This window comes from Parathielavia appendiculata, assembly GCF_033297405.1.
Source record: "Parathielavia appendiculata strain CBS 731.68 unplaced genomic scaffold N657scaffold_3, whole genome shotgun sequence".
In the NCBI taxonomy this organism is placed as follows: Eukaryota; Fungi; Ascomycota; class Sordariomycetes; order Sordariales; family Chaetomiaceae; genus Parathielavia; species Parathielavia appendiculata.
In genome coordinates this window covers 3,016,363-3,043,120 of record NW_026944222.1, presented here as the reverse complement: position 1 = coordinate 3,043,120, position 26,758 = coordinate 3,016,363, and the positions used below count along the sequence as shown (strand labels likewise).

The window sequence follows — 26,758 nt, the reverse complement described above, 5'->3', positions numbered from 1 at the left end:
CTTACACTCACGGTGTAGTCAGTCTCTCAACCTACACCTTCTACCCTACTTTTCTGTAGCACACATTCTCTTCTGTTGCGTCATTGCTGGCTTTCTGCTGGCCGGCATGGAATGAGAGAAGAGCTGGGCTCGATCTACCACGATCCGCCCTCACCTGCCGTACGCCCGACCACATCTTACATGCCGACCTCTCGCCGTGGCGACACTGCTCCCGTCACTTATCGTTAACACGCGCTGCAGCTCATGGCACACCGATACGGCCTCGCAACCGTCCTAGGACCCGTCCCCCTCTCGTGACAAACGGCCGTTGATCGCGCGCACTCCGGCCCTGGGTGCTGCAACAATGCGGTTACCCTGGCTCGGGGCCGCTGTCGTTCGTGACGTCCTGCTGCTGTTCTCCGCGTCGCAAGCTGTGGTTGTCCAAGCCGCGACCGAATCCTCAAGTCCCGGTCCTCTCTGGATTCAACCGTCTGGCGAGTGGTGCGTCCGCCGAGTCTCATATCCTTCGCTCGCCATCTTGCTGTGCTTCCGCTGACCCGTACGGCAGGTATGGCATCGACGGGACCTGGTCCAACTTCGCCTTCTACGTTGGTTCCCCCGCCCAGGTAGTGTATTTGACAGCCGCCACCACGTTGTCCGAGATATGGGTTGTCTCGACAGGCGGCTGCGTCCCAGGTCAGTGGTTGCTTCGAAGAGCTAATTGTTTTGTGCGCCGGCGTGTTGACTTGGACCAAGTTCAACTGTGCATTGATGCTCGCGGCGGCGTCTTCGACTTCTCGGCGTCCGAAACATGGCGTCCTCTGGGAAGCTGGCAGCTGGGCATGAACAACACAGGCATGGGGGGGAACGGCGACTATGGGCTGGAGACTTTTGCGTTCGTCAACACAGTGGCGCGACACACAACTGCCATTGAGGGTGCTCTGGTGGCCGCGATAAACGACACCAACCACTACCAGGGATATGTCGGCTTAGGGGTGACGCAAGGCAGGTTTGGAACGAATCTTACCAATCCCTTCATCTCGCAGTTGGCCCAATCCTACGGCACGATACCAAGCCACGGCTATGGATATACCGCGGGCGCTTATTACCGCAAAGGTACGTTGCCGCTACTTCCTGGCATCATGGACCTGATTTGGTTTTGCTGACGCAGTCCCAGACGGAGAGAGTAGCGGCACTGTGGCATCTCTGACCCTCGGAGGCTACGATACCCTCCGATTTGAACCCCATGGCACTACGTTTTCGCTTGACCCGGTAACGCGGCTGCCTACTGTGCGAGTGCGAGGAATAACCGCCCAGGTTTCGACGATGGAGCAGGCCCCTACCAAGAACTGGACATCGACCGCACACCCTCTTGTGAAGATGGACGATTCAATTATTGCCGTCATCGACTCATCGACACCATATCTCTGGCTGCCCACAGAGGTGTGCGAACGCTTCGGTGCTGCTTTGAACTTGACGTGGAGGGAAGATCTAGGTGTCTATGTCTTCTCTGATGGCGCCCAGTATACGAACTACATGTCCGACACTGCACTAACCTTCACCTTCACCCTCTCCAGCTACCAGAATGCTGACAACTTTGGTGAGCCGCTCAACACACCTGGAGTTGTCAACATCACCCTCCCATCCGCCGCCTTTGCGCAGCTACTGCGCTATCCCTTCAAGAATGTTATCCAGTGGGGCAACTCTAGCGTTCCATATTTTCCCCTGAAGCGGTCAACCAAGGAAGTGAACAACAACCAGTACATCATTGGGCGCGCGTTCATGCAGGAGGCATACATCGTTACCAGTTACGACAGGGGCCATTACTCACTCCATCAGGCCCGTTTCCCCAGCAATGCCGCGACCAACTACTCGCTCGAGGCCATCACAAGGCCGGACGATAGCCCGTATCCCAAATTTGAGGACGAGCCTGTTCCCAGCCAGGGGCTAAGTGGCGGCCAGATTGCAGGCATCGTTTTGAGCATCTTCATATCGGGCAGCATTCTCGCTCTGTTTCTGTGGTTCTGCATCATCCGCAAGCGGAGGGACAAAGAGAAGGAATCTCCTAGTCAAGAGGAAGAAAATAAAGAGGGCCCTCCAATTGTCGAACAAGAGGAGGAACCTACGAGCCCGGTCAAGCGGATGTTTACCAGAATCATTAGGAAGAAGCGGTCGAGGAAACCGACGGCGCACGAAACAGATGGGAGGATTACACAGCCGGTCGAGGTTGGGGCCGACGCTCAACATCAACTCTTCGAAATGCCGGTGCCACCTGAGCCGGTCGAGCTGGATAGTCACGACATCGGAGAAGATGATGAGACTGAGTTCGGGTTTGACAACACCCAGCCATTGAGTCAGTACGAGATTACGAGGCGGAAACTGGAACGGCAGCTGCAGGGGCCCGTCCCGACATACACCCCAACAGCATCCATTCCATCTGATTTGGGGTCTGGGAAGTCGATGCAAGACACGAGCCCAATGGCTCATTACCGGCCATCCGACGAACCGTCGCCAGCGTCGTCGCCGACGTACGCCAACAGCAACTCGCTTGCCGGGTCGCTCCCTTCTCCGCTGACTCCGCACGGCGACTGGACGAGTCGTGGGGTTGACCTCCCATCACCACTGACAGTTGCGCTCCCACCACATTTCCTGACTGCCCGCTCGAATGGATCCGATCCGAACTACTCGCCCGTATCTCCGCACTCTCCACATTCACCACACACATACGCCCCGTCGCCGGTTACCCGCTCGGGCTCCAACGCATCCCCTACTACTCCGACCTCTGTACAGCTGCCTTCCCCGACATTCCAGCGAACGCCCATCGACCCATCACGAGTGGTATGCTTGGGGCCGTTGCCAGAGAATGTCCAGCTTCCGCGTCCACGACGATCTATACCGCGAATCGTAACCCCAAGTTCTCCGCCGGCCGAATCGGGGCCAGACGATTTGCGCCTAGAAGATTTACCGCTCCCTCAAGCCCTGGGCCATCATCGGTCGCACACCCAGGCCTCGACCGATACGCTCGGGAGCAACTTCACCGTCGACGAAGATGATCACCCCAGACCAGACGACATGACGACACAGCAGCTCATGAGGCCCGAACACGACCGACAGGGCCATGACCATGATATACCCCGCAGCCCTCGCAGCATGGAGCGGATTGAGGAGGGCTCGGAGCTCATCCACGTGCCGCAAGTTGCTGAAAAGCGGTATAGCTGGGAGGATCAAAGCGGGACCATTAACTAACCGTTCTGGACGCCGTCGCCCCAGCTTGTCAAGGGTTATCCGCTTTCATTATCATGTTTCATCTCATGGCATGTGCTTGGCTTTTATTTAAGTTTTTTATGGGATGCAGGGATTATACCACTACCATGACTGGCTTTTCTTCTTTGGTTTCCAAATTCGATGACAGCGAGGAGTTTGGGCGTTGATTTACTTGCGCGAAAAATACGGAAACGGCCGGATGCTGGTTCTTCTGGCGTTGGGATCTATCGTGGTGTGTTCCTTTTTTGTGGCGGCGTAAGAAAGGCCAAGGGGGGGGGCGGGCATCTATCCTCTGCTGGGGGAGGTTGTGCTTGGGATTTATCTTGTTGGACCTTGATTAGCAGCATTTGTGTGCCGCTAGTAGGCGGCTTCAACGATGGGGAGTTGGGGATTGTAAAGGGAAGCCTTTTGTGAGCCGATGTTGCTCTGACCTGGACTGTGTGGAATGGTGATGTTGAATCAGGTAGCTGGGTAGCTGAGCTTGTGGAGAGTAGAAGAATCAGACAAGATTTTTCGCTCAGATCTGTGGGCTTCAAGTGGCTTGGGAATGTGTTTTGCCCCTTGCCGTTACCAAGCCTTGAGAGATCTATCAGTCGGTGACCTGGGGAATCCGAAATGACCCGATGGTCGGGGCGGCACGTCTTCCAACCGCGCGTCCATGCTAACATGGTCATGGGTAGAAGACGAGAGGATTTGGAGAGGGATTCGAACCAGAATACGCGGTCTCCGGATGTCTTGTACGTAGGCACCCAAGGCCGCTCGCTCACCGGCCATCATGGCCCTTAGACTCTACTTAACTGGGTCTATACGAGCTCAAGTTATGGGTAAACGTGGAATATAGACACACGAAGATTGACATTACATCCCCGTTGTGAGCTCTCACTGTTGAAGATACGAGAAGTAAATGCTATAACCGCAGTTTAATGTATTCTCCCATATAATCTATCCGCCTGACCATCCCGCATCCCATGCATGCACACAAGCAGGTTCCGAAAGCCAACCACCTCCAATGCATCTCCGCAGAAATGTCCAAGTTCCACAGTCCCAGGGAGAAGAACTAAACGGCCCTCTCAGCCGCAGTTCAGTCTTTGGCATTCTCAGCCGGAAAACAGGAAATCCATTCCCTCATATTCTCCATAAGCAATAAGTCCGGCTCCTGCCTTGACAACTTGACCCCTCGATCTCCAGTCCTCGCCATCTCTCGCCAGCCGTCTTCTCTCTCTCTCTCTCTCTCTCTCTACCACGTCTCCTGCCAAAACGTGAGGTTCGCCGGGTTGGCAAACCACTTCTCGGCCTCCTCCTTGTCGTCGACCACGCCGCTGATGACCAGCGCATCCAAGAAGGCATTGCGCACCGAGATGGGCATCCGGCCGGCGTTGCCGCACACGCAGACGATGGGGTTGCGGCGCATGAGAGCGCCGACCTCGTCGGCGTGCTTGCGGATGAGGTGCTGGACGTAGTTCTTGCGGGCGTCGTACTGGACCGTGTCCTTGGCGCCGTAGACGAGCTCGAGCGACTGGGCGAGCGTGTCCGAGGGCGCGGGCGAGGTAGCCGTCGTGGCCGGGTCCGGCTCGATCCTGTCGCGGGAGAAGGCGGCGTGGACCTTGAGGTTGGGATACGTGGGCCACTCGCTGGCGAAATGGAAGTCGGCGGCGCGGTTGCGGCAGCCGAAGAAGAGGAGGGTGTCGCCCGCTACTCGACGATACGAGTCTCGATCCTCCATCAGGGCGCGGATCGGGGCGATGCCGGTGCCGGTTGCGACGGCGATCATGGGCCGCTTCGCCGCGGGCAGGTCCCCGACCAGACGCGGCCCGCTTGCTGGCTTCAGCTGAACGGTCAGCCGCGTGCCGACAGGGAGGTGCTTGAGGTAGCGGGAGCAGAGGCCCTGGCGAGGCTTGCGAATTATGGTCTTGTACTCAACGAGAGCGACCAGGAGCTCGACACTCAGCACGTGCCTCAAGTCAGCCCGTCTGAGGCTTAAGCCTCCGTTGCAAACGCTGTATTCGCGGCCGCGGATGATGGGAAACAGATCGAGGACTCTGTTGTACGGTATCTTTACGCCGGGGAAGTCGCGCAGCAGTTCGAGGATGGTCCGTCGGGGCCGGCACGTATAGTCGTAGAACTCCTGCTCGTTCCCAACTTGGGTGAGCTCGCGGAGCCGTTCCTGCTCCCTCTCGTCTCGAGTGAAATGGACCAAATCCTTGATGAAATTGCGCTTGGGCACTGCGGTAAAATCCAGGTTGTGAGTCAGGAGCTGTCGCAGGGTCGCGGTCCGCTGGTTGTCAACATAGAGGCCCCTAGGGGCACTCTTAAGCTGGAGTGGTGTATCTGCGTGTGCTCCCCAGCCCATCTGGTCGATCAGCTCCTGGACGTCTTCTGGGTAGTTCTTGGGCCAGAGGACAACAGTAAGCTGGCCGCTGTGTTCGAGGGCCTCTTTGATTAGCTTATCGCCGATGTAGACATGCAGGCGAAGGTGGCGGACATCCTGCCAGTGACCTGCGGGCGTCACCCGATCATGGCGCACCAGTTGGGCATTATGCGCGTCCGGTATTGGGAGCAGATCGTCGGGCGGAGATTCTAATACGCGGGCGGGCTGCTGTTGGAGGAGATACTTCTCTGGATAGTCTTTCAGGATGTTGTCTCTGTCTAGTATGTCGTAGCGCCGCGGCTCCTCTCGCTCGAAGGCCGCGTCTCGCCGGGCGATGTCGGCCGGGAAGGAGGCCTGGTGTCGTATCGAATGTTCATACGCCCGGTCCTCCTGAGTCACGGAACGGTCAACGTGGGAGCGAGCGGCACTCTTGGTCTTTAAGGCAAGGAATCTGCTCTCGTCGACGTCATCCTGAGACCGCGCCATAGTCCTAGCCTTGGGTCGAGTGGGGAGCACAAATTCCATAGCCGGGGCCAGCTCGAGGGAGTATTTAGGAGGGAGCAGGACGTCGTCGGGGACGGGGTTCAGAGATTCTGGGAGCGGATAGTCGGCGAGTAATGTTGCCTTGAGCTCCTGATACCACGGGAGGTAGATGCTGTCGATGCTATGTTTGAGGTGAAAATGTCAGTTATTCGCTTGCTCTTGGTTCTTCCAGGTAAAACCGTTTGTTATATTAAGAAGACTGAGAATTTCAAAGGCCGCTTACCCGTTGTCGTGCCGCTCATCTCCTTCCCCGGGCCTAAAGAACTCGGTCGCGCCAAGTTGAAGGAGCCGCGCTCGCAGTTTCCTCCCTGCCCAGTTGAATCTGTGCAGATAACTTTGTCAGCACTGGAAGAAAAGAAAAAGGGCCGAACGCACTGATCAGTGCCAGTGACCTAGGTCCTGCGGCGACTCAACAGCATCGGTTCAGGTGGCAGATGACGTGTGGTACGCACTTTTGATATGAACTGTCGCCCAGCCCAAAGATGGCAAATCGCAGCGATCTGAGGCAGTTCGTATTGTTGAGTTTCTCACGCCTGAGGTTTTTCCAGAACTTCAGAGTGTTCCTTGGCATCTCGCCCTGGCCGGTTGTTGATGTGACAAAGATGACGAGAGAAGCACGCAACACATCTGCCTATTGATGGGAACGGTTAGACTCTCTCGCCAAAGCGGCACACAGACTCGAGTGCAAAAATGAACGCACCAGCTTGAAGCTATCCATCTCATCCACAGTAGTCTGGAAGTGGAATCGCTCGGCAATCCTGCCCAGCTCGACGGCAATGTCCTCGGCGTTTCCAGTCTCACTCCCGTACAGCACGGCCAAGCTCCGGCCCTCAACTACAGCGGGTTGGACCACTCCCCCGGGCTCGCCCTGGTCGACCATGTTCGTAATACCTTCAAACAAACAAGAACCTCGACTCCTCAAACGCACCAACCTACCGAGGCCTGCTCGGCTTTCTTGGCTCCTAGGGCAAACGGTTGTCTGCTGGTTTCGTGCCAGCTGAGGTTTGATGTGGCCAAGTGTGAATCTCAAGTCACGAAGGAGAATCGGGTCCTTGAAGAGCTACTTGGTCCGTAGCGGTGAGGCGGCTATGAGTGTCCTTATGAGAGGTCGGTTCGTGCTTGTGCAAATGTCCGTGTGATCATTGACGAGTCCAGAGCAAAGTCCAATTCTGTCGCTCCGAGGTGGCAAAGTTGGGACAGTTCAGGGGGTCCTGCTCCTCTTTACCTGCGCAATGATCACAGTCAAAGCGTAGCAAAGCACGGTGAAAAGTTGTGCTGGTATCTTGCAGTTGACCAAGTCTCGTCGAGAGGCCGAAACGCTGTCGTTGAGTTATTGATCCAACAATCTTATCGGGTCTGATTGTACCTGATCGTGGGGTCATTCTCGAAGCCCCGACACCGGCCTCATTCGGAGGCCAGACTACTACTAACTTAGAGGCGGGCCCCTTAATCCTTACTCAGAGAACTCTGGAGGATTGAGCCAGTAAATGAAGCGAAGCGCTCCTTCCTCACTTTCATATGTAAAACAGTGCCAATTCGTCTTTGAAGCTTTGCTTCAATAAGGCAGTTGCCATTTGTACAACTGACACAATCTATTGCACCGGTATTACACTTGATTTAGAAACCACCTGTACCTGTAACTAAGAGTTGACTTGGCGGGTCTAGTATAAGGTATCTTGCAGACCTTACCTTACATCGCCAAGTCCTGTACGGTACTGTAAGACAGAAGCAGCCAACATTATGCCCCGCCGCAAGGGTCACATGCTCCACTGCCGATGCGAGGTTGGTCTGGAGCTGCTGAGGTGTAACTAATGTCGACATAGCCTTCGAGGTTTGTGCGGATACCGCGGAGTAGGTACCTCTCCCGAGTGCGGAAGAAAATGGTGTTGCCCTGGCCGGAGTCGACCTTCAGTCTCCATCGATGCCGCGGGAAAAATACTTAGCTTGCATCTCAGTTACCTTGATGCTTATTTGCTTAGACCGACTAATCCAGTCTTTCCCCCTTAGAAGTAGTGGTTGAGAATCGCCTCGAATGGAACCGTACCTTATGGAAGAAGTGTCTGGGCTCCAAGTTGCCCCACTGACAGGGCGAACCCCAGGTCATCCAGCCCTACGAGGGGCACAGATATGGCGGTGGAAGTCTGCATTGCTTCAGCCAAAATGGATCGGATGCTGACGACTTTGAAATCCTGGAAGCGTTTGCAAGTGTTTAAAGTTGTGGCACTTCTTGTGACGGTAATACCATTCTCCCAGTTCAGACTTCAGGTACTCGAGTGAAGCTTGCCAAACTGTGATGTCGTGGTGATGCCCTTGATGTCTCCTCTTCAGACAAGGCACATTAGCAAAAGGAAAGAGCTTGTGCCATTTCCTAGTGCCAGAGAGAAACCTGGAAGTTTCGTACATGCCACACATCGTGTGACACCAACTGGTTTGCCCAAATATGTGGTTGGGTTGTCAGAGACCAGAGACTGGGACAGATCTGCCGAAGCCAACAGACAGCTCGCAGCGGTAAACGACATCTTGACAGGCTTCCACAATACATGTGGCGCTCTCTTGGTGAGAGCACAATGGGATTGAAATGCCAGTTCAAAAGCCAACAATAACATCGTCACAAGTACATATCAAGCAAACTGGATCCAAGGATCCAATCTTCTCGCCGTTCCTCAACAACATTACATACACACCACTGGCAACTTGCAACGAACCAGCTAGCTCGGCAAGTGCATGCCCGGATTCTGACCTCACATCTCCGTCGTTATCAAGCACAGACCCGCCCGCATTCACCTGCTGCTAGGTCAGTCTGTCCTCAAGCTGAAGAAACTCTCCGTCAAGGTAAGTGCTAAGAGACGTCACCTCCAAACCCCATGCCTTAGGTTCCTACCTCGTTCAATTTTGAGAAATTGAGGTTGCAGAAGTCTGCAGTCGCACACCGACTCATGACACACCTCATTGGCAAACACCTATCCTCTTATACTGCCCTGCCCCACCTGACCCCAAGGTTTTGGTACGTACCGTTCGCCTGCCGCCAGTGCGCCACGCCTTCCCTCTTCGCCTATTTCCCGAAAATATTTGAACTATCTGGCCGAGCCGCCTTCGCCTCTTTTCCCCTTCTTCCTCTCAACGTCAATCATCAAGGATCGATCAAAAGCTCCCCATCCTTCAAGCAAATTTTCAACGTTTCTAGGGCACCAAGCGACCCTTTCAAACTCCCCCTCACACCAGAGTTCAATCACACTCGTCCGTTCCCCGCGTCGAGTCAACAAGCCGCACGTCACCCGACAATTTAACTTGTGGACTGACTCCATTCCCCCAAGTTTATCACCGACATCCATATCAAACAATCATGTCTACCGCCGTGGAGAAAGTCGTCGATGCTGCTGCCTCTGCAGTCCATGACGTTACCAACGCTCTGGCCAATACCTCAATCTCTGGCAAGGCCGCCGACGACAAGTCGGCCTCGAACGACGCCGTCCTTGCCAGCGCTGCCGAGGGTCGCCGCTTGTACATCGGCAACCTGGCTTATGCGACAACCGAGGGGGAGTTGAAGGACTTCTTCAAGGGATACCTTGTGTAAGTGCTCGCACTTTCTGGCACCTTTCATGACCTGCCCCTTTGAACCACCTGTCATCACGCACCCGTACATGCTTTCACCGCCAGTTGTTTTTGTGGCCCAGAGTCACACTGCCGCAAATTGCCCTGTCCGATGCACGCTGAGTGTATCGCTCCACTGTGCCGAATTCTCAAGACCACCCATCATGAATGATTTTCCGCCATCAATACAGCTTCAGAATCCACCGCGCACTCTTTTCACCGTTGCTAACAATTCATTCTTGGCTCCAGTGAGTCCGTCTCAATTCCCAAGAACCCACGCACCGACCGCCCTGTCGGGTACGCCTTTGTCGACCTCTCGACTCCCAGCGAGGCTGAGCGCGCCATTGCCGAGCTCTCTGGCAAGGAGATTTTGGAGCGCAAGGTTTCTGTCCAGCTTGCTCGACCCAATGAGAAGGCTGAAGGCGGCAACGCTGAGGGTGGTGAGGGTAACCGTCGCCGCCAGTCTACCCGTGGTTCGCGCGGTCGGGCTGGCCGTGGCCGTGGCGGGCGTGCCCGTAGCGGTCGTCGTGGCAGTGGTGTAAGTTATTCCAGCCTGTTGTCAGGAAGTTGACGCGTTGTGCGCATTTTACTGACGTGGGCACAGGACGAGAAGAAGGAGGAGGGCGCCCAGGCCGAGCAGACTGCCACCCCCGCAGCTCAGCCTGAGGCTCTGAAGGACGTCACCAATGAGGCGACTGGCGAGGATAAGAAAGAGGGCAAGGCCGGCAAGGGTCAGGCTCGTCCCCGGGAGCGTCGGGAGCGCGGTCCTCCGGCCGACGGTATCCCGTCCAAGACAAAGGTCATGGTTGCTAACCTCCCTTATGACCTGACCGAGGAGAAGGTTTGTGGATTTTCGTTCCTTCCTCGCGATGAGCAGCCGGATTTGCTAACACACACATCAGCTCAAGGAGCTGTTCAGCGCCTACCAGCCTTTGTCCGCCAAGATCGCCCTCCGCCCCATCCCGCGCTTCATGATCAAGAAGCTGCAGGCCCGCGGCGAACCCCGCAAGGGCCGTGGCTTCGGTTTCGTCACGCTGGCATCTGAGGAGCTGCAGCAGCAGGCTGTCGCCGAGATGAACGGCAAGGAAATCGAGGGTCGCGAGATCGCTGTAAAGGTTGCCATCGACAGCCCCGATAAGACAGATGATGATGTCCACGCCCCGGAGGTTGAGGCCACCAACGGCGCCGCGCAGACTGAGGCTGCCCCTGCCGCGGCCACTGCCTAGAGGAGGATGCTCTACGCTTGACGTGGCACACAAGCATACGTCAATGGAGATGCCAATGCACGCGCTTTTTCATTCGGCAACCTCCCCATTCGTATGCATTACTTTTGAGAGGCGCGTGCATCTCTCTCTTAACGACCGGAAATGGGGTGATGAACTTTCCTTCTTTTGCCAATGGCTAGACGGGATATTTTTATGAAATCGAGATTGAGCGGCGGGATACTCTTCCTGGCGTCTTGGGATTTTGCACGGGGCTATCAAAATGGGCTCACTGCGGGTAGAGTTTGGGGACAAAGGTTATCTATTTGATTTTGCGGTTTTCTGCAGAAAATATCCCCTAATATCCTCATGACCTACCTTATACTTTCTTTCGCATAGAGCTCAGAGACGACAAGGGCCTTATATTCGTTCATTTCCGCACCTTCAGGTGGTGTGCTTCACGTCTCTTCAAAGTCTACCGCCAGAGGCGGAAGTAGGAAAGCATCTGATCTCCACGACCTTAGATACGTGAACAGCTGCGCCTCAAGTGTTTTGTGAGATTGCTTCCAGATGGTCAGTCGGCTATGGTGTCGATATGTTTGTTGACGAAGCTCGCCAGCTGTTGACAGACTCTTGGAAACGGGAGGTTACAGATGGTTCCTGCAGGGTTGCGGCAGAGCCTTGGGCTCCACCTACACTGACTCTCCGATTGGCCCGACCCAGGCCAAGCACTTGTCTTGTCGCATAACGTTATCTGGACCGCCTCAGGATTCGACAACCAACAAGCACCACATAGGGGCTCCTGAATGCAAACGGACAAGAGAGAGGAGGGTATCGAGTCATGAGTCTGAGAGGATACTGAATACTGTGACAATTCGAGTCGGCAAACTCCTCAATTTCGAACTCTGAGCGGTCCGAAAGCATCGGGTGCAAAACCAGGACACCCGACAAACAACCCCATTCCAGCACTTCACCTCCTGGACGAGCACAACAGATATATCCTCCTCATCAGCTGTTTTACCCACAATGGCGTCCAAGGCCATGTGGGAGGTCGATCCTGAGACCAGATCCAAAGTATGCCCTTCCTCCCCCCCTTCCTCGCCCATTTCCCTCACCCCCAATCCGCGCCACACTCTCTGTTGATTCCAGACTGTTTGGTGCTAACCGACTATTCCCCCACTTGGGGGAGCGCTGTTTTTCAGCTCGTCGGGATTCAGGCCGAAGGTAAAAACAACCTGTGCTGCGACTGCGGCGCGCCGTCGCCACAGTGGGCCTCGCCCAAGTTCGGCGTCTTTATTTGCCTGTCGTGCGCCGGCGTCCACCGGGGCCTGGGCGTGCACATCTCGTTTGTGCGGTCCATCTCGATGGACGCGTTCAAGGCGGCCGAAATCGAGCGCATGCGGCTCGGTGGGAATGAGAATTGGCGACGGTTCTTTGAGGAGCATGAGGATACCAAGATGAGGGGGCTCAGCTGGGACGACGCGACGATTGCGGAGCGGTATGGCGGGGAGGTTGGGGAGGAGTGGAAGGAGCGGTTGAGTGCCAAGGTCGAGGGGAGGGAATATGTCCCTGGGGAGAAGAAAGGGGGCACGGCGGCGGGGAGGGAAGGAGGGAGTGCGAGTGCGAGTCCGGCGCCGAGTGCGGCGTCGGCGTCGGCCGTGCCGACGAGAAGTGGGCCTGGCGCGGGCACGCCGCTGGTGGGGAGTAGGAATGCCAGTCCCGGTCCGGGGAAGATCAAGGTGGATGTGGACTACTTTGCCAAACTGGGCGAGCGGAATGCGCAGCGGCCGGACGATCTGCCGCCGAGTCAAGGAGGGAAGTACAGCGGCTTTGGCAGCTCGGCGCCGCGGCCGCAGAGGGAAGAGCAAGGCCTGCCTGGGCTGGATGACCTGCAAAAGGATCCCGTGGCCGCGATTACCAAGGGGTTCGGCTGGTTCGCATCGACCGTCTCCAAGACGGCGAAGACGGTCAATGAGGGGTTCATTCAGCCAACAGCAAAGCAGGTACGTCCATATCGCGCGTTGACTATCCTCACTAGTGCTCGTCCTGCTGACGTTATTGCTTTAGATAGCCGAATCCGACCTTGCAGCCCAAGCCCGCCTCGCCGCCGCTCAAGCAGCTCGGTCGGCACAGGCTGGCGCCAAGTCGGCGCAGGAAGGGTTGAGCCGCTTCGTCGAGGGCCCATCTGGCAGCGGCTATAAGCCGGTTAACAGCGAAAATTTTGACGAGAGCAAGCGGTCCTTCTGGGACGAGTTCTCTGCCGCTGCCGATCAGAGGAAGAAGACGGGCAGCTCAATAGGCACGTCGGCCATGGGCAAGGGCGGGAGCAGGCAGGGTGGCTCGCACGGGCCAGCGGGAGGGAGTGCCAAGGAGGAGTGGGATGATTGGTGATGATAATGGGCGACGGCGACGGCAGACAGGTTTAGCAGTTGGAGTGGAGTTAGGCATTGCATAGTGCCGGGAGTTTGCAAGCCCTGGTGTAGCGAAACCGATTTCCGTTTATGCGCTCTCGAATCGCGGACATATAAACGCGATAGAGTGCGAATGTCATGTTGATAACTGTCACATGGGAATCTGGAAGCCAACTCAGGGTTAGGGTAAGGTTAGCGCAAATCTCGATTCAAAGCTGTTCGCTTGGCCGAGGGTGGCTCCGGCATTAGCCGGGCTCGGGCACTTTGACGGTCATTGAACCGCAACAGGTTGGCGCTCCTCTCCTCTCCTCGCAACCGGACATTAAACACAAGAACCTCGCCATGCCAGCACTACGGATATTGGTGCCCGTCAAGCGGGTAATTGACTATGCGGTAAGTGTGTCAGGCAGACGGACCCGGGCGAGCCGCTCGATTCGCATGATTTCTGCACCGTCCGAAGACGAGATGCAGATTGCTAGACGCTACCATTGCTGACATGGTACCTGACACAGGTCAAGCCGCGCGTCAATAAGGCGCAGACGGGCGTCGAGACGGCCGGCGTCAAGCACAGCATGAACCCCTTCGACGAGCTGTCCGTCGAGGAGAGCGTGCGCATCCGCGAGAAGAACAGGGCTCCCGGCGGCGTCGAAGACATTTGTGTCCTCAGTGCAGGCCCCAAGAAGGCCGAGGACATTCTCCGCACTGCCATGTCCATGGGCGCCGACCGGGGAATCCACGTCGATGTGAAGGAGGGAGAGGACCTGGAGCCCCTGACAGTAGCCAAGCTGCTCAAGGCGGCTGTCGAGCAGGAGAAGAGCAACCTCGTGATTCTCGGCAAGCAGAGCATCGATGACGACGCCAACCAGACGGGCCAGATGCTGGCGGGCTTGCTGGGGTGGCCGCAGGCGACGCAGGCGAGCCAGGTCGAGTTTGGCGAAGGCGACACAGTCAGCGTCACGCGCGAGGTGGACGGCGGCGTCGAGACGGTGCGCGCCAAGTTGCCCATGGTCATCACGACGGACCTGCGCCTCAACGAGCCCCGCTTTGCGACCCTGCAGAACATCATGAAAGCCAAGAAGAAGCCGCTGGCGAAAAAGACGCTGGCCGACTTTGGCGTCACAGCCGAGAGGCGGCTCAAGGTGCTCAAGGTCACGGGTGGGTTGCGCGCAGATCTGTGCATGCAGTCCTGTCTTTTTTGGCAAGCTAACAATATTCGCAGAACCACCAGCGAGGCAGGGCGGCGGCAAGGTCGAGGACGTGGATGGACTGATTTCTAAGCTCAAGGGGCTCGGCGCTATCTAGAGGATCCTGTACAGGTACAGTACAACTACCTTAGCACTCGAATGTGCCTCGAGAATACATTAGGGCCATGGCGTGTGCACTTGGTACGGTGCATGAGATGCGATCTTGGATATCCGTGAGGTGAGGACAGCCATGGACGTCATCCCGCAGCCTGGCCTCCAAACCAGATCCTCGATTGCCCAACAGGTCAATTACTCTTCGAAACGGATTTCGGACCCCTCTACTCGGTAGGCTCATTGCACTCTTGCGAAAGAACATGCATCCTGCAATCCGACGAAATACCATGTGAGAACCGGTGTGCGATCCGCCGTTGTTGCTGTCACTTGACTCACTTCCGAAGCCGCAGCGAGAATGGGAGCAACTGTCCCGATCGAGGAAAGCTCAAGCGGGATGCCCCTCCTGCGTCCCAGTTTCGGCCCAGGGACCGGAGAACGCCGTCCAATGACGGCCTGGCCAATTCGTCGGGTGAGAAAGCCATGGAAACCCTGACGGCATTGACAAAAAGGGCATTTTTCTCGCGCCATCCCGCCTTTTCGTCTCTTCTTTTTCTTCGAGTCAACTTCGACACGACCCTTGATCGAGTGTGAAACCAGCATCGCAAACCGAAACAAACACCAACAGCCGGCTGCGGCTCCTCTACTGATTCTGAATTGGCCATTCTCACAACCGCGCTGATGAAAGGTCGCTTCTCTATCTTTACTTCTCAGGTATGTTTGCCCGGCCCCTGGGTCGTGTGCTCCCCGACCCCACTGTACCCTCTCGATCTGTTTCCGATGCCCCTTTCCCGCCTCCCTGTATGGGATTACTGTGGTATGGGTTTAAGGATGTCCAGTGACAGTGTCCCATCTCCCCGTTTCTTCCATCTATGGAATACTGGTGCTAATGTGTTTGCGCTGTAGGACTATCTCTCAGGTTCGCCTACGTCCCCAGGGTCTCGACCCACCGCTTCGTGCTAACAAGAAAATCCAGACCATCTGTGGAGAGCACTGTCAGCTTAAGGCACCAACCTCTCTATACTAAAGCCTGATACACTTCTTTCACCTTTACCCCAACATCTCCAGACAAGATGTTCACCCCCCTAGCCCTCCGCCTTCCGTCTACCTTGGGCCGTGCTGCCGCCAGGGTTTCTCTCCGCCTCCCAGCCCAGGCTCGTCTCCTGAGCAGGCTGACGGTGAACGGCAGCAAGGGCAGAGCTATGCCTGCTACCAACACGAGGGCCACTGCCGCTGCGCCTGGCGTTGAGGCCACCTTTACCATCAGGGTACGTCTTGACTCCCTCAACAGGGCTCCTGACCGTCCTTTGTCTGACGCATCCCTGATAGGATGGCCCTGTGTTTCACGGCAAGGCTTTCGGCGCCAACTCCAACATTTCCGGCGAGGCTGTCTTCACCACCTCGCTCGTGGGGTATCCCGAGTCCATGACGGACCCCTCGTACCGTGGCCAGATCCTGGTCTTCACCCAGCCCCTCATTGGCAACTACGGTGTGCCCTCGAATGAGCGCGACGAGTACAACCTGCTCAAGTACTTTGAGTCCCCCCACATTCAGTGCGCCGGTGTTGTCGTTGCCGACGTGGCCGAGAGATACAGCCACTGGACGGCTGTTGAGAGCCTGGGCGAGTGGTGCGCTCGTGAGGGCGTGCCCCTCATTTCTGGCGTGGATACCCGCGCGATTGTCACATACCTGCGTGAGCAGGGGTCTTCGCTCGCCAGGATCTCGATCGGCGACGAGTACGATGCCGACGAGGACGAGGGCTTTGTTGACCCCGGTGCCATCAACCTGGTCAAGCGTGTGAGCACTAAGGCTCCGTTCGTCGTTGCTAACCCCAACGCGAACTTCCACGTTGCTCTGATCGACTGCGGCGTCAAGGAGAACATCCTGCGCAGCTTGGTCAGCCGTGGTGCCTCGGTCACCGTGTTCCCCTACAATTACCCCATCCACAAGGTTGCCGACAACTTTGATGGAATCTTCATCTCCAACGGTCCAGGTGACCCGACTCACTGCCAGGAGACCGTCTACAACCTGGCCCGTCTCATGGAGACGTCGTCGGTCCCTATCATGGGTATCTGTCTCGGCCACCAGCTCCTCGCCCTGGCCGTTGGCGCGCAGACTATCAAGCTCAAATACGGCAACCGCGCCCACAACATCCCCGCCCTCGACCTGACCACTGGCCAGTGCCACATCACCAGCCAGAACCATGGCTACGCCGTCGATGCCAGCACCCTGCCCAGCGAATTCAAGGAATACTTTGTGAACCTCAACGACGGCAGCAACGAGGGCATGATGCACAAGACCCGTCCCATCTTCTCGACCCAGTTCCACCCCGAGGCCAAAGGTGGTCCGATGGACAGCGCCTACCTGTTCGACAAGTACCTGGAGAACGTCCAGATGTACAAGAACAGCGCAAAGGTCTATCGTGACAACAGGCCGTCGCAGCTGATGATTGACATCCTCAGCAAGGAGCGCGTCGGTGTCGAGCCCTCGCCTCTGGCTGCAAACGCTTGAGCTTTTTGGTCCTGGTTCCGTGGCATGGCTTGGTTTTCGGGTTTCTAGGGTAGCGTTGCTTTTTCATTTGGTGGTTTCGTAAGGTTTATAATTGGAGTATGGGCGGGCCTTGGGTCGTCTGGATGAATCGTTATTGGGTGGACATGTCTCCAGACCCTCAGATACATCGTGAAAAAGTACTTTGTTCTGCGTCCTATCATCGATATGTTCCAGTGATGTGCCGATTGCTCTTTATGGCTGCTGTGCCCATGTCTATGCCCAAATTTATGGGTTCACATATTCGACGATCTCATAAGAGGACCGGAAACGGGTTCGTCAAGGTCGGAGTTGTCAAGATCGGAGCTCTATTGGCTAAGACGACACCCTCACAGCCTTGTCCCTTTCAGTATCCTTGCCAACGATCAGTCAAATTCATGTCTACGCACATGGCAGCAAGGAGCCAAGGTCGATTGCTGGGTATCTATTCCGAACAGCTCAACTTTTCCGACACGACTTTCCATCTGCATACACTGATGTCTCCAACATTACAATGTAAGCTAAGAAACCAGAGACGAAGCCAAGAGGAGTGATACCCTTTCCTAAGGGAAACTCTGCAAATCAGGGTCTGTGACCACGTATCCCCGTGCGGGCGTGCCTTGTGCATTCCAAGAACTTGAAGCATCCGGTTGATACCTGGAATGCATTTGATGCACAGCGCTACGCAGATGGGAGCTATCCATGCCCTCCGCCCCGAATTCTCCGCCCATATCATTCTCAACTGCACTCTCCTGCATTGCGAGCTTGCTTGGTTTTGTCTCTCCCGTCTTCATCGACCATGGAGGAGGTAATAAGTAGGCGGGTAGGCAGGCTCTATTCCTCCCCTCCAATACCTTTGCGACGCCGTGGAAATAACTGCCAATATCAGACCGCCTGTCCCTGCGTTCGCTGTTCCCTTTTTCTACTCATGCTGGGTTTGTGTGCGTTCGAGGGGGAAAAAAAAAGAGGTCATATGTACATAGCTTGGTGGATGTGTGCTTATTCCTGACAGGGCCGTCTCCACTAAAGGAGAAAGAGGACCGAAAACGGCTACCATGATGTGCAGCTGGTCCTTTGAAAATCGGCCGTGGAGAGCTTGACGGCAAAGTATCTCCGGCGGCGGGCGTCTCCCGGCCAACAATGCGGGAGACGCCGGTACCAGACTTCGTCAAGAGCAGACCGTTTCGAGAGGTGGTGTTAGTTGATGGTACCCTCAGTCGTGTCCCATGGTTGACAGCCTCAGCGGCTCGGGGCGGTAAGAGTCCTAGTAACGCTCCCTTCTGCCGCCACCGCCACGTCTGCCGCCGCCACCACCAGTGAAGGTGGGAAGGGGCTGACCGTCGAAGCGCGAGCGGGGAACATCGTCGATAAAGCGGTCGCGCCCATGGTCGCGGTTGCGGTACCGGTCGTAGTCGTCCCGACCACCGCCGCGGTAGCCGTCATCGTTCCGGGATGGGCGGCGCGGGGAAGGAGTGCGCCGACGGGGAGGCGGAGGTGGGGCCCGATTGCCGCCGCCGCGACCGATGCCCATACGGCGACGCTCGCGCTCGCGGTGCGGAGGGCGGATGCCGATGAAGGCTTCTTTGCCGCGGTCGACGAAGACCTCGCCATCTTCAAAGGTGTACCGGTTGATCTCGTCCGGGCGGCCCAGGTCTCGGTGGCGGTCCTTGGTGATGTGCGCCTTCATGTTCGCAAGCCGGCGGTGCGCGATGTCTTCTGGGACAGGCCTGTACTGCAAAGGAGGGCCTGCGCGGGTGGTAATAAAGCCGCCTCGATCGCGGGCGCGGTCGCGGTCGCGGTCGCGGTCACGGTCGTCAAATGTGGTCTGGGCTGGCGGAGGAGGCGGCGCCTGGCGGTAGTGGTTGGATCCTCGGCCACGTGGACCCAATGGCGCTCCCTCGACGCCAGGGTTGCCACGCGGGGGACCGGATGGAACCGGTGGAGGGCCGAGAGGCTGCCTCGTGGAGTTTCGACGTGGAGGGTCCAACGCCGCATCCACCAAGCTGGCCGTCATGTTGCCGTTGTCGTCGAATTCGTAGCGCACTTCCCAGCGACTTGATGAACCACGCCCACCGTCTGCAAGTTCCCGGTCAATCCACGCAGGCACCTTGTCCTCAGGAATGAAGTCGACCCAGAGTTCCTTTCTGTTGCGCTCGTTGGGCCAAACGGTCCCATGCAAAGCTGTGCGAACACGCGAGGCAGCGGAGATGCTGGTGAAACTCACAAATGCGTGAGTGCGGATTGGGTCGAGGAAGAAATCCACGACGCAATTTAAATCGGGCTCGGCGCCGGGAATTGTGGCGAGGTCGATCAGATAGTCCCGGACTGCTGACTCCCTCAAGGGTCTCATAAAATTCTTGATGTAGAGCGCAGAAGTGGCGGGGTGCTGAGCTGGAACAACGTCCCTGTCGTAGTCGGTCATAGGCTCATCGACATCGTCAGCGCGTCGCTCTCGGTAGTGGGATAAAGTGATCTCCCGGTTCTCTCGCCAGTCGGGATCTTGGGATCGGACGTCTTGCTCTCCCCGGTTGTTTTCAGAGGTCTCGCGGGTAGCTGCGTAGTTGTCTGCCGTTTGCGAAGCGGCTACCGGTTGGGCCTCAGCAAAATCTTGGTCGCCTGCTTCGCGCGACTCAGAAATGTCTTCTTCACCTGGCTGCTCGCTCGTGCGCGCCCGCTTTCTGAACGACTCAGTTTCGGGTGGAGGGCTTCGAGACCGACGCTTGCGGCTCACGGCATCGGTAATGAGTTCGGTAGCCGGGAGCGTGTCGGTATCAGTAGCCTTGGGAGCTCTGTCATCAGAGACGGAATTCTGAGTCGGAAGTGAGTCTCCTTCCTGTTGCTTGAGCGGCTCTGTGCTGGTCGTGGTTGCGTCGTCTATAGTTTGAGTGCCGACAGGAGCTTGCGGTAGCTCTTCAACTGTTGAAGGCTTCGGCGCATCGGAGGCAGCTTCGGACGGTGGTTCCTTCTCGACCAGATCATGCGGCAAATCAGGCTCTTCTTGCTTCAGGTTGTTGTCGGCAGGGTCATCACGGGTCTCTGATGCGGTTTGGTCGCGCTCGAATGCATTCAGCCGGTCGATGAGGTCCGTCTTTTTCCCAGTCTGGGATAGGTTGCGCTGCTTCAATTCATGGCGCAGTTCAACCACCGTCATCCGACTAAAGTCTGGCGCCATGGCGGTTGGGTTGGTGTATTGCTGTTAGACAAGTGAGACTTTGGGGGATGCGCGTCGCGGATGACAGGTTGAAGTGCAAGAAAGCAAAAAAGTCGCCCAATGTGACTTTGTGCAAGCGATTTGCAAAAGCCATTCGGAAGAATGCTTGGCGCGATTCTAGACGCACGGTCCAGGTGCTAACTCAGACCTGTCCAGCCTTGCGGTCCCACATGCATCCCTCTCAGCAACAAAAGACCTTGAATGTGTGGTTGTGCGCTTGGTCTTCTTGTGATTCCTCCGTGAACCGACCTTTATCGACCCTCGAGAGTGCCTCAGTGCTGGCTACCAATCTTCTTGAGTAGGCATATGCTTGAATTCGGCTGTATAATCGGTACCTTCCAGGTTCTTACAATACGCGTCTCAGGAGTACTTAAGATTGGGCATATGCAGGTCTTCATGTCATCCTCCTGTCTTGATATGTGACCGACCTTCGTCGTTCTTACCTTCAAGCTTGGCTGTGCGTTCTCGGTTATTCGCCAGTCGCCCTGTTGTTCTCCATGGGAGGTCTATGGCTTATGAATTACAGCCCGGCGTTGCTGTCGTTCCGCCGGAAATAGCCAAAAATGCAAGAATAGGTCAAATCCATCTCTTTGTATCCAGCAGGTGCGGCCCTGTTTGCAGTTCTTATGACCTCGCCATTGTTCTCGACTCGGACATTCGGTCTTCTAGCATCGACGGATGAGGAAACCGCCAATGTCTCTCTACCTTTTTCACACTTCCCCTTCGCCACAGTCCTTCACGCACTGCATGTTGCAACGACTTGGACGTGACAACTGCACTTCATCGTCAATGCATACATTCCCACCACCCTGAGTCCAGACACACTGCATTACGCCGCTCATCAACACTCTCGCCTTACCGTCACATTCGAGACAAATAGATATGCATTTCACAACACCTTGTCCGGCGCATCATCAGCTCGCGATGGACACCATAGTCGCATTGGGCGATCTGACGGATTCATCGTCCTACTCGGAATCCACAGACGTGGACATGGCTGAGGCAGACTGGACTGGTCATGGCCGAGATGAGCTGCTAGTCGAAATCCCATGTCGCCCTTCGATCAAGATCGAGTCCGACGATGACGCTTCTCTCCGAGGCGGCGTGGTATTCCCCCGGCAGACCGTTGCTTGGGCCCGAAAGGTGGCCGTTGTGCCTCCCCGGAAACACGGATACGATGAAGCCGAATTCCCCTTCGAATTCCCCGATCCCGGTCAGCTCTCGGATGATGATGGATACAGCACCAGCAGTGACTGGGACAGCTATGGCGCCCTCCCGCTGACCATGAGCGAGTACGATAGCGTCGTGGCTCGCCTGGAGGGTAGCGAGGATTGGAACGCGGACCAAAGGAAGCTACACAAACTGCTTTACATGCGCGGCCTCCATCCCATGATCCCTTCGTGGTGGCGAGTGAGCCTAAAGATGTGGGGGATTACCCAGCCACATCTCGACGACGTCTTCACCCCCAGGCATAGTAAAAAGCGGGTTGCGATCCATGCGTACGGAAACGAGGTAGCCGGTAAGCAGAGGCCACTTCCTTCTCTAGAAGTGTCTCCATACCGACTAATGTTGGGGGTGTAGCGACCAAGGCGCTCGAGTCGTTATTCTACCTCTCTCAAACAGTCTCTGACTACGAGGAGATTGGCTACCAAAGCAAGATCACGTCCACCGCAGTCAAGGGCATCCGAAGCTACATCAAGTGGGCGCTGCGGGATGCCGGAATCGACAACCGCAGATCGCTGCTTAACATGCTGGTGCAAGGGTACACGCCCGACTTTCACGTCGACGACGACTCCCAGAGCGGAGAGAGCGACTTTGCCCCGTCACCCGTCAGCAGTAACGAGGATGGCGACCGGGAAACAGCAGACGCCGTCAAGGCCGGCGGCAAGCGACATCACCAATCCGATGCAGAGCTCGAAGAGGCCCAGCGCGCCTTGCGCTTCACGCGCGCCGTCTCGCGCGACCTCGAGCGGCGACTCCTCGGCTTGGGCCAGCGCTGGCGCGAGCGGCTCCGCCAGAAGAGAGGTGGAAAGGGCTTCGTCGCGCGACCGCCCACGCTGTACGCATTTGCCGTCATCCAGCACATTGTCATGCTGGCCAGCTATGACTCGGGCTCGGCGACCGACCCGGTCGTCGTCCTCGAGCAGGTCCGCCTGAACGAGCGCGGTCAGTGGCTGTGGAATGCACTGTCGCTCGCGCTGCCTGTCAACATGGCGCGGGACGCGCTCAATGGATTTCGGGGCACGAGCGTGGTTGTGGAACGGCGTGAGGAGGATTGGCGCGCGGATCCTGATTTGTGAGGGTGAAGATGTGTGCTGGGATGGATGGTATCTCGATTGGCCATGCTGGTTTGGCTGTCTTCATCTGGCGTCAAGCTTAACATATACAGGAACGGAGTCTGACTTTCCTGAGGAGTCATATGAGCAGGTTTCTGGGTCATCTATTCTGACATGGTGATGTTGGTCGGCTGGAATCATATGCTGCTGTTGTCGGTTTGTCTCGCTGGAGTTGTCTGCATGGAGTATCTTGTTGTCAATCAGACTGTGTACCGTAGGAACTCACCTGATACATATACCTCCACTCAGACCCAATCCGCCAATTAGGCGTTCCAGACTCTCGGTCACCGTTGTTCTCGCAGCAGTGCGGCCAGACCCAAGCAAGTCCTTTGTCAACGATCTTGATGTGTGGTCGCCTTGTGGAGGTGTATGTATCAGGTGAGTTCCTACGGTACTGTGATCGCGGTCCAGCCTCTCACCAAGCAAGAGCGAAACCGCGCAGTTCTCCTCAGAGCGACACAAGGCTATTGTTTTCTTTGCTAAAGGCCAATCACAGAGTTTCTGATTACCTTATATCAACCGGAGGCCGGGCCGTTGCTTGTGGAGTCAGCTCGGACATAATGTTAAGGTTAATGACAGGGCCGTGAGGGTACGATTTCATCCCCTCGCCAGCCAACGGATACCGCATTCGTGTAAGGCTTCTTACCTGTTCCTTGAAATATCATGCTGCTGTCCTCTTTCCCATTGTTCCCCTTCTGGGCTCTCCTTTGTCCCTCTCCGTTGTGATTCAAAGTCGGCTGACAAGATCTTGTTGGGTTGCATCGAACTGATAAAAACGCTTGGCGAACGCAACTACGGATCTTGCTGCCGAACAGGGTTGCCAAGCCAGCCCGCCGAGATGGAAACCATCGGAAGGCCCATAAAAATAATCGAGGCAAAGCATGCATATTGGGCCCGAGTCACGGACAAGTCCCAAGTCCTGAGAAGGCCAGAACCAGCGCGTCACGGGAACTGATGATTCGATAATTAGATTGTGCCTTTATTGACCCCTCGGTGTGTTATGAGACATTATCCTGTTGCCCGCAAAATCCCACGGCTTACCGTACGGAGTACCTTGACATGCAAGGCGTGGTGGGATTGCCGTTGAGGTTCCACATTGGCGCTCAAGACCCAATCCAACAGGCGGTCGAGTTTGTATTCCCCCAAAATCGCAGATCGTGGCAGCGCCAAGGCATGGTTGTGAGAGCGTATGCCGCAACCCTGGTGTAAGCTGTGTCAATGGTAAGCTGGCTTGTCATCACTGACAAGGCGGCCAGTTTTGCTTTAACAACTGGTCCTGAAAACCACCAACTCCGACGTTGAAGGTTCGTCTGGGGAAAGCAAATCGAATTGGTGGGCCGACGTAATTGGGAGCCTGATGCCTGCCGGCCCCTGGTCTCTTTCACGTCTGCTGACATTGCGCGCCCGCTGATTCGCTGGGAATGCGCCAAGCGGGTCATTCTAGCCTGACGGCTCTCCTGAGAGTTGAACGGTTCGGGGCTCGAGGTTGCTCTTCATCCATCACGCTGTGCTGGAATGCCGCTTGTCAGCTCGCCGCTCAACAATCCGTTCCCTGCGCCTCCGACATCTCGAAGCCCCAACTTGTCACCATCCTGCTGTTGGCCGAAACCAGCACTTATCAACCGTTTAGTCCACGGTTCCTACCACACTCTCGAGGCACCACTGAGTTTCTTTTGAGTTTCAACCAGGAGATCCTTTTGGCGCAAAGATCGGCTGCCGGCCTGGCGTGAATCAGATAACTTGCGCTGTGGATCTGTGGACCGTGGCGGATATCACCTTACACAGTATTTCGTTTACTTTGCCCCTGCTCCCTTGATTCTCTTTCTAGGTTCTCCCGCGGCACCATATCACTAGAGAGTGCCGGTTCTTAAGTCTGGCCTCGCCATTATTCGTTCTCTTGTTTTGTACGACAGACTTGCAGGCCGTCCCCGGCTCCTTCCTTCGCATACCAAACAGTCGGCCGATTAAGTGGCGTAGTCGATGGTATCCGACACCGTGGCTTCAGTATTTCGATAACCCCGTCGCTGCTTGCGATCCTGACACGGAACAGCCTACAAGTTAGCAATTTTCACGACCGACTCGGGCCGTGCTCAACGGCCGCTTCGTCCGACTACCAATTAGCACTTGTTGCGTGGCCGACTCATACCTTGTCCATTCTCACTTCTGCATCCCCGGGAAGCTGTCCAGGCCACCGACCTGCTGAAATGGCGTTATCCGAACCCTCGCAGCTTCTCGGGGCCCCATCTCCCACAGCAAGCGCGCCTGTTCCTCGCCGGACTGCGTTGCCGTCAAGACCTATGTCATCTAGGGGCCTAGGCGACATTATGCAGCACTCAAATCAAGAGCCGGTCTTTCCTCAAGAGCAGAAGAAAGCTGGATCCGGCACAACTTCGCCAACAGTAAAGACAGTCTCGGCGGTCTCGCCCGCTCCCCGAAGTCCCACAGATCGAAACGCTTCGAGCACGTCAACCCAAGGCAAGACACAGACCAGCACCGGTCAAGGGTACACTGGTCAGGTCTGCAGGTACGTCCACTGCTGTTCTGATTCGGCGTCCTAGTTTTGACAGGAACGCAGTAACTGCGGCACAACTCAGACGCCTCTCTGGCGGAGGTCGCCGCAAGGCGAAACGATTTGCAATGCGTGCGGGCTATATCTGAAGGCCAGGAATGCCGCCCGCCCGATAAACTTGAAACGATCCCCAACTGTGGCTGGTAACGGAGCCCGGCCAACACCTGTCAAGCTCTCTCCGAAGGCTCAGGTACGGCTGCTACCCAACGCACCGGTAGCGAAGTATGTTGCTGCCGATCAGACACCATCGGGGTCATGTCCGGGGGGAGGAAGGTGTAACGGCACAGGCGGCGCCGAGGGATGCAGCGGATGCCCTGCTTACAACAATCGGGTGTCCAAGAGTGCTAGCCTGAGCGTACTGAAATGCCAGGGCTCGTCCAAACCGCCTTCTGCCAGTCTGGATGAGCCGACACCGATCGACATTGGGGCGCTACATCTCCAGAACCAGAACACGACTGTCGTCATCGCCTGTCAAAACTGCAGCACAACGATTACGCCTCTTTGGCGGAGGGATGAAGCAGGCCACACCATCTGCAATGCTTGCGGTAAGAACATTTGTTGTCCTGCTGCCCTCCGATCTCGAGCTAATTTGTCCGTAGGACTCTACTATAAGCTGCACGGTGTACATCGACCCGTGACCATGAAGAAATCTATCATCAAGCGGAGGAAACGTGTGATTCCTGCTGCAGGCGGGGGTCCAGATTCAGAAAGCACGACGAGTGAGCGTGCTGACTCACCACCGTCAGAAACCGACCTTCCCAAGGAGAGGGGCTCCGTCAACCCAGATGGGTCGGTGAATCTGGGTCTCCGGCGGCGACAAGACCCGCCATTGTCACTCGTTCCGGAGATGGTCTTGATGCAGAACAGGCAGACATCCCCACTGCCGTCGAGTGATCTGGGACAGTACCACTCGTCTCACCAACAGAACCCACCGCAACAAATGCCCTCATCACTCACCGACGAGAACCGGTTGGCACCGTTGACATCGATACCGATGCCCCACGACCGGAAATCGTCGCTGTCGCCGGCGTCCTTCCTGTCGCCATCACGGAAACGGTCGTTCTCTGCCGCCGACATGGAACCGCAGAACCAGAATGATGCGGAACACCCGAAACGGCTCTCCTCGATCAAGTCCATCCTCAACCCGACAGCGACAAGCCCTGGTCCTGAAGACATTTCTGAGCGACAGCAGCATTATTTCATGACGCCGGGCAGCACAGCGGCTTCCACCCCGAGCCCGGGGTTGTACTCGAAGAGCGGCCATACATCTGCCCCACACCAACTAGCCGAACCTCGGGGCACCTCGCCGCATCCTGTCCGTGATGTCGAGAGGTCCAAGGCGGAGAGGCGTGCCATGTTGGAGCGAGAAAGAGAGATGATGAGGGAGCTGTTGGCTGCGAAAGAGCGGGAACTTGCCGAGCTGGGTGAGTGAGCAGGGGATTGCCCCATACTGGGGTAAATGT

At 56.5% G+C, this 26,758-nt stretch overlaps 10 protein-coding genes across 10 annotated transcripts; 7 read left to right on the top strand and 3 right to left on the bottom strand.

Moving 5' to 3' along the window:
• Positions 1-343: 343 nt before the first annotated feature.
• On the top strand, positions 344-3,225 carry N657DRAFT_632596 (acid protease; the record flags this gene model as incomplete). Its single annotated transcript, XM_062791149.1, has 4 exons — positions 344-480; positions 548-675; positions 736-1,095; positions 1,157-3,225. 4 exons carry the CDS (start codon positions 344-346, stop codon positions 3,223-3,225), a joined length of 2,694 nt encoding a protein of 897 aa, XP_062650322.1.
• A 931-nt stretch (positions 3,226-4,156) lies between these two features.
• On the bottom strand, positions 4,157-7,486 carry N657DRAFT_689051 (uncharacterized protein). Its single transcript, XM_062796974.1, has 4 exons — positions 6,855-7,486; positions 6,607-6,785; positions 6,378-6,476; positions 4,157-6,275 (listed from the first exon to the last, which is right to left on the bottom strand). Exons 1-4 carry the CDS (start codon positions 7,032-7,034, stop codon positions 4,481-4,483), a joined length of 2,253 nt encoding a protein of 750 aa, XP_062650321.1. The 5' UTR covers positions 7,035-7,486; the 3' UTR covers positions 4,157-4,480.
• Positions 7,487-9,497: 2,011 nt separating this feature from the next.
• N657DRAFT_568946 (RNA-binding domain-containing protein) lies at positions 9,498-10,971 on the top strand (the record flags this gene model as incomplete). The annotated part of the gene is made up of 4 exons (XM_062788625.1): positions 9,498-9,724; positions 9,995-10,283; positions 10,350-10,586; positions 10,648-10,971. The coding sequence occupies 4 exons, from the start codon at positions 9,498-9,500 to the stop codon at positions 10,969-10,971; spliced, it is 1,077 nt and encodes a 358-aa protein (XP_062650320.1).
• A 714-nt stretch (positions 10,972-11,685) lies between these two features.
• On the top strand, positions 11,686-13,559 carry N657DRAFT_643328 (ArfGap-domain-containing protein). The gene is made up of 3 exons (XM_062792530.1): positions 11,686-12,021; positions 12,150-12,950; positions 13,015-13,559. Exons 1-3 carry the CDS (start codon positions 11,974-11,976, stop codon positions 13,336-13,338), a joined length of 1,173 nt encoding a protein of 390 aa, XP_062650319.1. The 5' UTR covers positions 11,686-11,973; the 3' UTR covers positions 13,339-13,559.
• Positions 13,560-13,670: 111 nt separating this feature from the next.
• Positions 13,671-15,048, top strand: N657DRAFT_643327 (electron transfer flavoprotein, beta subunit). Its single transcript, XM_062792529.1, has 3 exons — positions 13,671-13,751; positions 13,871-14,513; positions 14,578-15,048. The coding sequence occupies exons 1-3, from the start codon at positions 13,701-13,703 to the stop codon at positions 14,658-14,660; spliced, it is 777 nt and encodes a 258-aa protein (XP_062650318.1). The 5' UTR covers positions 13,671-13,700; the 3' UTR covers positions 14,661-15,048.
• Positions 14,600-15,367, bottom strand: N657DRAFT_643326 (uncharacterized protein). The gene is made up of 2 exons (XM_062792528.1): positions 15,001-15,367; positions 14,600-14,945 (listed from the first exon to the last, which is right to left on the bottom strand). Exons 1-2 carry the CDS (start codon positions 15,316-15,318, stop codon positions 14,691-14,693), a joined length of 573 nt encoding a protein of 190 aa, XP_062650317.1. The 5' UTR covers positions 15,319-15,367; the 3' UTR covers positions 14,600-14,690.
• A 260-nt stretch (positions 15,368-15,627) lies between these two features.
• N657DRAFT_643324 (small subunit of carbamoyl phosphate synthase) lies at positions 15,628-17,359 on the top strand. The gene is made up of 2 exons (XM_062792527.1): positions 15,628-15,921; positions 15,983-17,359. The coding sequence occupies exons 1-2, from the start codon at positions 15,727-15,729 to the stop codon at positions 17,162-17,164; spliced, it is 1,377 nt and encodes a 458-aa protein (XP_062650316.1). The 5' UTR covers positions 15,628-15,726; the 3' UTR covers positions 17,165-17,359.
• Positions 17,360-18,443: 1,084 nt separating this feature from the next.
• N657DRAFT_569671 (uncharacterized protein) lies at positions 18,444-20,351 on the bottom strand (the record flags this gene model as incomplete). Its single annotated transcript, XM_062788677.1, has 1 exon — positions 18,444-20,351. The coding sequence occupies one exon, from the start codon at positions 20,349-20,351 to the stop codon at positions 18,444-18,446; it is 1,908 nt and encodes a 635-aa protein (XP_062650315.1).
• Positions 20,352-21,272: 921 nt separating this feature from the next.
• Positions 21,273-22,690, top strand: N657DRAFT_569617 (uncharacterized protein; the record flags this gene model as incomplete). The annotated part of the gene is made up of 2 exons (XM_062788671.1): positions 21,273-21,909; positions 21,972-22,690. The coding sequence occupies 2 exons, from the start codon at positions 21,273-21,275 to the stop codon at positions 22,688-22,690; spliced, it is 1,356 nt and encodes a 451-aa protein (XP_062650314.1).
• A 2,240-nt stretch (positions 22,691-24,930) lies between these two features.
• N657DRAFT_567735 (uncharacterized protein) lies at positions 24,931-26,727 on the top strand (the record flags this gene model as incomplete). Its single annotated transcript, XM_062788539.1, has 3 exons — positions 24,931-25,250; positions 25,302-25,840; positions 25,895-26,727. 3 exons carry the CDS (start codon positions 24,931-24,933, stop codon positions 26,725-26,727), a joined length of 1,692 nt encoding a protein of 563 aa, XP_062650313.1.
• Positions 26,728-26,758: the final 31 nt, after the last annotated feature.